Source organism: Poromitra crassiceps (genome assembly GCF_964638095.1).
Source record: "Poromitra crassiceps genome assembly, chromosome: 19".
In the NCBI taxonomy this organism is placed as follows: domain Eukaryota; kingdom Metazoa; phylum Chordata; class Actinopteri; order Beryciformes; family Melamphaidae; genus Poromitra; species Poromitra crassiceps.
The window spans coordinates 28,379,476-28,387,669 of NC_139646.1; the positions used below are offsets into that span (position 1 = coordinate 28,379,476).

General features: G+C 46.7%; 1 protein-coding gene across 1 annotated transcript; it reads right to left on the reverse strand.

Annotated features, from left to right (window-relative positions):
- Positions 1-11: 11 nt before the first annotated feature.
- LOC310793762 (uncharacterized protein) lies at positions 12-4,656 on the reverse strand. Its single transcript, XM_083655649.1, has 5 exons — positions 4,372-4,656; positions 2,955-3,043; positions 2,684-2,792; positions 1,362-2,340; positions 12-532 (listed from the first exon to the last, which is right to left on the reverse strand). The coding sequence occupies exons 1-5, from the start codon at positions 4,589-4,591 to the stop codon at positions 100-102; spliced, it is 1,830 nt and encodes a 609-aa protein (XP_083511775.1). The 5' UTR covers positions 4,592-4,656; the 3' UTR covers positions 12-99.
- Between the last annotated feature and the right edge of the window lie 3,538 nt (positions 4,657-8,194).

The following is an 8,194-nucleotide window of genomic DNA, read 5'->3' on the forward strand; positions in this document are numbered from 1 at the left end:
TAGTGACTTGATCCACACATTACACTTCCATAAGACTCAACACGAGCCATGTAAACAGTAATTGTCATCAGCTCGTCAGCAGCGCTTCAGTCTGCCACGTCACTTCCCGATGTGAACGCTCTGGTGCCGCACCAGGTTTCCCAGCACAGAGAAGCGCTTGCCGCACTGTGTGCAGCCGTAGGGTCTCTCTCCGGTGTGGACGGCCTGGTGCACCTTGAGGCTGCACGCCTGGGAGAAGCGCTTCCCGCACAGGCCGCAGCTGTAGCGCCTCTCCCCAGTGTGCACGCTCATGTGCCTCTTGATGTGGCTGGACTGCGAGAAGCGCTTGCCGCACTGGACGCAGCTGAAGGGCTTCTCTCCCGTGTGCACCCTCTGGTGGGTCTTGAGCTGGTGCGGGTGCAGGAAAGGCTTCTTGCAGAGCGGGCAGTGGAACAGCCTCTCCCCGGCGTGACACCTCTGGTGCACCAGCAGGTCCCGGGAGGTGGAGAACAGCCTGCCGCACTGCTGGCAGCTGAGGATCCGCTCTGGGCCGCTGGGGAAGCAAGGTTCTTGTTGTTACCAACCAATGAAAACTAGGTGTGACCACACAAAAAAACTTTCACTGAAATAAAAAATAAAAATTAGACTTTAACCATTACATTTTTTTAACGAACTGAAACTGTATTGTGTGTTTACTAACTAGTCTGACTGCCTGGAAGCAGGCTGCGGGTCTAAGCTCTGCCATTGGCTCCGACCGACTGGCTCTGACCATTTATGGATTTCCTTTCTGCTCCCTGCATGTCGCTCTCAAACGCCTCAAACGTTGCTGTGAAACAACGCTAGCTCTTTGCTACACGCTGAAACAACGCTAGCTCTTTGCTACACGCTGAAACAACGCTAGCTCTTTGCTACACGCTGAAAATGGCAAGTTTTGACAAAGATTTGGATTGTGCAATAAAGCAGGCCTGCTTGGTACTTTCGGTGGATGGTTGTAAAGATAACGGAGCCTTTTTTCCCGCTAGACCAGAGTGAGAGAAAGAGCAGCCAGACTCTCCTGCACGGGTACAGGGCGAAACGGAGATAGTCTTGCAAGCGACAACACTAACTAAAATAAAGTATATATATAATATTTTTAATGGTGTGATTTTTTTTTATTACGCAATACTTTCTCTGATCTTTTTTAATATCGCCCCTGAAAAATATCCCATATTACAAAAAAAGACTAAAACTAACACTGAAACTAATAATAACTCAACTAAAGCATTTTCAAAAAATAAAAAACAAACTAAACTTGCAAACCCGCTTTTAAACTTAAATGGAAAACAAAAAAGTCAAAACTAAATACAAACTAAAAACCAATGAAAATACCAAACTATAATAACCTCGTGGGGAAGCCTCTGCTCCGAGAGTGGGAGGAAGGGTTCCTGACGCTGGTCTCGCCCGAAGGATCCGATGCCGCGGACGGGGGAGGGTTCCCGAAAGCGGCCCCCAGGAAGGGGAAAGATGAGGACAAATGCTCCTCGATGCCTCTGGGGGCGCTGTGGCCCAGGGAGTCTTTGTGAGGAGCCGTCAGAGAGCGAGCCACTTCCGGGGACGAGAACAGATCGTCAAAGGAGGAGGAGTCGAAGCCGCCGGTGTCGAGCTCGCTGGATTTGCTGTCCGCCGATTCGCTCTCTCTATAGTGACCCTGTGAGGAATGGTTGTTACTAGTAGCAGCACAGTTGCTTATTAATTTACTATTAGTCTTCTGGATTTCCTCTTTGTCCTTTCTAGGTACGAGAACTAAGGGCAGGTTTGTCCCAAAAGGCGTCCGTTGGGACCACACGGGCTGCGTTTCTGCCTCCGTTTTCACAAGTGTTGAACTCATCTCGACCGCTTCTCTTTTCCAGTGTGCCGTCAGAGAAGGCACAGGACCACATAAACGATTCACATCGATGTTTGCCAACGCCATGTCGCTATCCGCCGTCTTTACCAATGGACTCTCTGCATGGAGCACCTTGCTGCTACTACACTCTGCAATGGAGGCAACCACATCGCACGCATCTTTGCTTTCTGCGGTCCGATACGGCAGCAGCTCTGTGATTTCCTTGGATCTGTTTGGTCTGGAGCTTCTCGTCAGCGGCGCGTGGTGGTTGTGCTCTGGCGGATAGGACTGCCGGCAGTAGGTGTTGTAGCCGCCGTCTGTCTGTTGGATTCCCTCCTGCTCCTCTTGCGTCTGACTGTCAGAGTTGGCCACGTCCTCGGTTTCGTAGCGACCCGAGAGGCTGATCCTGGGGATCTCCGCCGCCTTCACGTTCAGGGACGCGTCGACCTCCGGAGGGCGCTCGCTCTCAGCAGGAAGGGAAGGAGCCTGAAGCCCAACTAAAGGGTAGAAGAAGAAAAACAAGGACATGGTGTTACTGCTTCACAGTCAGGTAGACAGCTGTAAGGGATTGTTGTATTTCCATTAAGGTTAGGGTTAGGCTGGTTTACTTATGAATTTACTCCCTCCCAGAATTACCCCCCCCCCCCTTATCACACTCAACCAAACCCCACAATCCTGAGATAATTGTCCCATTCTTACACCCATGTTCAGACCATCAACCTCCACCACTCCACACAACACTTATTCATGTCATATCAATCTTCCATTGGTGTACTCCATACATTGGGACCAGTGTTGTGCCCAGGCTGAACCCTGTATCTTCTACCCTTCCATACGTACTGCTGCTACTCGGAGCCGTCTGATGGTCTTCCAGCACGCTGCAGCCTGTCAGCTCCTGTTCCAGCCTCTCCTCCTTGATCACCACCACTTCTGGTTCCACATCCACCAGCTGAGGGAGAGAGAACATGGGGGGAATAGTCACAGTGAGCGTATGACATCAGTACAGCTTAAGGCCAGCCGCTGACTGTTACATGGGAGGTAGGAGAAGGAGACGGACACAGACAGAGAGAGGATAAGACAAGTGGTGAGTTGGACAAATGGCAGCACTGACCCCTGAGAGCTGACAGACAGTATTCCCCAACAGGCTGGACTTTCCATCTCTCTTTTCACCAGTGGGACACTCTTCTCCAACATGATGCTCTATCCAAGGGAAATCAGAGAAATTCATCTTATCTTACATGCACCAACTCGCCAAGGCAAATCCTTAGTGTACCTTGAGTATCAGCTAGACATTAATTTCATAAATGTAGCTTAATTCATTTAAATTTGATCTTTAGCAATATAAAAAAAACATTTACAAATCAAAATGCAATACTTATGAACAATAGGTTTAAGCATGCAGTTTTCTCAAAAGATGCATAAACGTGCTGCTAACTCATTAATGTTTAGTGGAATGGAATGGACTGCATTTATCCAAAGCGTTTAATTACAATGTGCCTACATTCACCCATTCACACAGACATTCATACACTGAAGGCGGCCAGCTGCCACGCAGGGTGCTGGCACAGCTATCGGGAGCAATTTGGGGTTCAGTGTCTTGCCCAAGGACACTTCAACATGTGGACTGGAGGAGCCGGGGATCGAACCACCGACCTTCTGATTGGTGGACGACCCGCTCGGTGGACAACCCGCTTTGTGACATCACTGATGATGTCATCAGGGAGCATGTGGGCAATGTTTCTCTATTCTCTCTCCGTTTCAATTTTTGTCCCACTGATGATGTCATCAGTGATGTCATAAATCATTGGTGATGTCCTAAGTGATGTAATCAGTGATGTCACTGGAGCAATTGGCATTGTGACATAACTGATGATGTCATCAGTGATGTCATCAGTGTTTCAATTTCTGTCCCACTGATGTCATAAGTGATGTCATCAGTGATGTCACTTGAGCAGTTGTACATCAGTGATGATGTCATCAATGATGTTGTCAGTGATGTCATAGAGCAGGCACGTATGCGACGCGCAGTGGTCATGTCCTTCCTCCCCTATTTTTAAACTAACAGCCGCCACTGACACAAAGATTAAAATATAGCAAAGTGGATTTACTCTTCACTAACACAAACTGAATCTGAAGATAAAGATGGCAAAGTATTATCTGAAGACTTGCTCCCACTCCCAGACATTTTTTTTTAGATTTAAAGCATTAAATGTTCAATACGTTAAACGGGCATGTTTAAAGAACAATCACAACAATACCAATTAGCACTTGTCAAATCAAGACTGAACAGTTTAAGTGTCTCAGGGCTATGACCACATTGCGACTGTTAATCACCCCCCAAAACACAAACATTTGTGGGCAAAACAAACAAAAGTATTCCCTTCAAGTATTCTATTGTAAAAAAGAAGAGTCGTTGCCAACAATTCAGTAAAAACCTTGAGTTATATATTTGATGTATTGTGGACGCTAAATCTGCAAATTTTTGAATTGAGTTTGGCGTGAGCTCTTTCCACCCAGGAGAAACGTACCTTTCCTGGAACAAGTCAGTTGCAGCGAGGGCGCTGAGCGCACCTCCAGTAGGCGCAGCTTGCTCTTGAGGGCCAGGCTCTCCCTCTGGGCCCGGGACACCTCCAGCCTCAGGCTGGCGAAACCATCGTCCACCAGCTGGCAGATCTCTGCCACCGCCGCGTTAGCCAAAATCTCCATGATGGACGCCAGCTGAGAGTGCAAATTCACAGAATTCGCCATCGCAACGTTTTGCCTCGCGCTGTCCCCCAAACTAAACGCTTTAGTTGTTCATTCACAAAGTGTGTAGCCTCGGCTGAGCATAACGTGCGAAATAACCCAGTTATCCTCCTGGCTGTTTGTCTTTCATTCTTTATCATTCATTTTCTATCAAATTGTCCGTTTGTTTACTTCCGGGTATACCGTAATGGAGAGCCAAAGTGAACGTCACTTCCTGCTTCATTTTCATCCCCCCCGCTCTCTCTCTCCAATTCTAAATATAGCTGCTGAACCGTTTGTTTTGATCAAGTAAAACTATTTTTTACAAGCATTTTACAAAATGTCTATGAATGGGGAATGAAAATCTGTAGGGGGGCCTATGTCAATCAATCAATCAATCAATCAATCAAGCAACTTTTATTAAAGAACAAAAAAAGGCAGAACTCAAATATAAGACCTACAAAAACGAATTGACAAGAATAATGAGAAGCAGCAAAAGGGATTACTACAGTAATTTACTGGTTGACAATAAAAACAATATAAAAATAAAAATAAAAGTATTGAACGAGTTCCACTGAGCAGACATAGACCTCATTTCAACCTGGCCTCTATGGTTTAGCTCTGATATAGACCACGAGTAGACCAAGATTTTGTGTCTATGTTTGGCCGAGTTTTAGACCATGTTTTAACCCCTCTTTTTTCAAATGTTTTGTGTGTTTTTTTACATTTATACTGTAAAGGACATGCAATTCCTCTAGTGTTAACTTGATGCAATATGTTCCTGAATAAAAAATTTAACTTCTTCAATAATGAAGATGTGACATAAAATAATGTCTTCAATAATGAAGATGTGACATAAAATAATGTCCCCCACATGTAGCCCTCCCACCAAACCTTGCTCAATTACATAAAGAGAAATATTACAGAAAAACTTGGGAGGTGCAATGGTGGGATGTACCAATATGATTCCTGTTATAGTGCCTCCTGGTGGCTCGCCTGGTAGCACGCGTACCACAGAGGCTCGGCTCTTCGCATGGCCGACGCAGGTTCGGGTCCGACCCAGGGTCATCCCCGTTCTCTTCCCACCTTTCCCATCTGCCTATACTGTCCTGTCTAATAATATACTGTCCTGTCTAATAATATACTGTCCTGTCTAATAAAGGCAAAATGCTCTAATAATAATAATAATAAAAAAATGCCCGGGCGTTATCTAGGTTCTCACATAGTCTCAAGAGTCCTCAGGGAGCCACAGGAATTAGATCAATCTCCCATGCAACAATAACATTAAATATGCTTTTGAGCCCCCACTCTGAATACGTACTCAGAGAAATATCAACCAAAAAGAGTTACATTTAAACAGCTGAAATATTTTACATATTCCTCGAAAGATCAACTCACATTAAACCTAACGTTACCTTGCCCCCACACATCCGACAATCCGACTCCATAACCTCATTCAAATCCCACCTGCTCAAACTGGCTTACTCACTTTAATCGTAATACAACATTCGAACAATGTTATCTGCCTGCCGTGTGTATCTCCTGTCTTTTCTTTTATCTACGCTCGTCGTATTTTAATGATGCTGGTGTTTGCCATGCTTGTTTTTATGTATGAGCTTATAGAATGTCATGTCTCTTTTATGCACTGTACGATGGATGAACGTGGGTGTTTTGAAAGGCGTCACCACATAAAATGTATGGATAATGTATGGATGGTCAGTGAGCTTGTTGGTCACTGCTGAACTTGTCACTTTTACTTATCAAAACAGAGTAACGTGTAAGAACGAAAGGCAAAACAGAAGCCACTCTAGGGGGAAAAAGGGTCAAAAGAGCCACTTTATTTTGTGATTCTATGGGAAAATAAACATTTATTTCAAACAGAACTTTCTTTGTATAAATACTTTTTACATTTTCTGTAGCTATGATACACAAGTACGACCCATCAAAACAAAAAAAGTTGTGGCACATTTTATCGTAACACCAGAATTTTGATAAAACTGCTTCACAAAACTCAGCGAAACTCTCTTATTGCAAAGTTTCTGACCAATCTTGTACCTAAAATATTATATAATAAAAACTTTAAACATATCTACTTCCATTGAGGTACAAGGATCTTTACCATGATGAAATCAAAAATCTGTTTTTCCACATTCTCCCTAACTCCTCCTCCTAACTCCTCCTAACTCCTCCTAACTCCTCCTAACTCCTCCTCCTCTTGAATCTGTGACCATGACTCATTTTGTGGTCGTGCCTCAGTAGCCTGATTTCAGGCTCAACTGTAACAGATTTCCGTGCAGGAGGGGGATTTGATTTTCCCTAACCCAGTGATTCCCAAACTGTGGTCCGGGGACCACTGGTGGTCCGCGATGCTCCCCCTGGTGGTACTCAAGAGCCTTGCTGACTGCCATCAGCCTATCAGCAAATAAGCTGTTTCCATGTTTCTGCTTGTGTTGGTTATTTATTTGCGGTCTGACTCGCAACAGTAGCCTACTACTATTGAGCCTTTCTGATGCTATTGGTAGCCACAGTGCCTTCAAAGCAGAGCACAGATTTCAAAGTAAGTGGAACTTTCAATGGATGTAGAACAGCCTCGAGAGCAGCGACTCTTCTATAGCAGTCGCCATTGTTGTTATTACTCCTCCTTGGTCCGGTGCACTTGACAACGGCATTGGTCCCACCTGCGGCGCTGATTATTGGCGCTGATTGGCTAATCCTCAGTGATACACTGAGGATGATATCGGCGCTGATTGGACCAAACGTTTTTTCAACCCAGAAACCCGCTGTTGCATGTCACGATGCCAAAACAAAAGCCGTGGGAATGGTCGGATTCAGGGTCTGGACCCGAGGCAAGTAGTGCCTCGACAACACAGACTCAACTTGTCCCTTTCTCCCCTATAGGATCATTCTATTCCTATTGCCTCCTACTTGGCAGCGTGGATAGCCTGGTGCCTGATGAGGTTGCTGAGAAAGGAGAAGTTCTTGCCGCACTGCGAGCAGTGGAACCTCTTCTCTCCGGTGTGGACACTCTGGTGGACCTTCAGGTTGTTGGAGGTGGAGAACTGCTTCCCGCACTGGGTGCAGCGGTACGGCCGCTCGCCCGTGTGCACCATCTGGTGGCGCTTCAGGCTGCAGAACTGGCCGAAGCTCTTGCCGCACTGGGCACACTGGTACGGTTTCTCCCCCGTGTGGACGCGCTCGTGAATGCGCAGCTGGCACAGGTGGGCGTAGCGGCGCGCGCAGAAGCCGCACGCAAACGGGAGGCAAGGCTGGGACTGAGAGTCCACGGGCCCCGCCTCCTCCTGGCTGTGACTGGTCGATGGGAGAGAATTGTGATTTTGATCGGAGGTCGGCGGATGATTGGCGCTGAGGTGAGGGAGAAGGGGAGCTTCAGGCATCTGCTGCATAGCGGACCAGAGAGGCAGCATTTGCTGCTGCTGGCTGTCCACCGTCTCCATGGCGACGGGGGGATTCTTAAAGGTGTGAAGGCAATTATTGTACGTTCCGTTACCGTCAAACACCAGGTCACCGTTTGGTTTCTGCATGCCCAAGTGAGCCCTGGCGTTGGCGTGTCCCTGACTCCCGAGGGGCATCACGTCTTCCCCGGCGCCGCCTCGTAACCACGACGAC

What these genes read in the sequence shown, in the direction of transcription:
- LOC310793762 (XM_083655649.1), bottom strand. Translation starts at nt 4,591, where the DNA reads ATGGCGAATTCTGTGAATTTGCACTCTCAGCTGGCGTCCATCATGGAG. An exon ending in ACTGACTTGTTCCAGGAAAG is followed by an intron (nt 3,044 to 4,371) that starts GTACGTTTCTCC and finishes TCCCTTGGATAG; the next exon opens with AGCATCATGTTGGAGAAGAG. An exon ending in CTGTCTGTCAGCTCTCAGGG is followed by an intron (nt 2,793 to 2,954) that starts GTCAGTGCTGCC and finishes TCTCTCCCTCAG; the next exon opens with CTGGTGGATGTGGAACCAGA.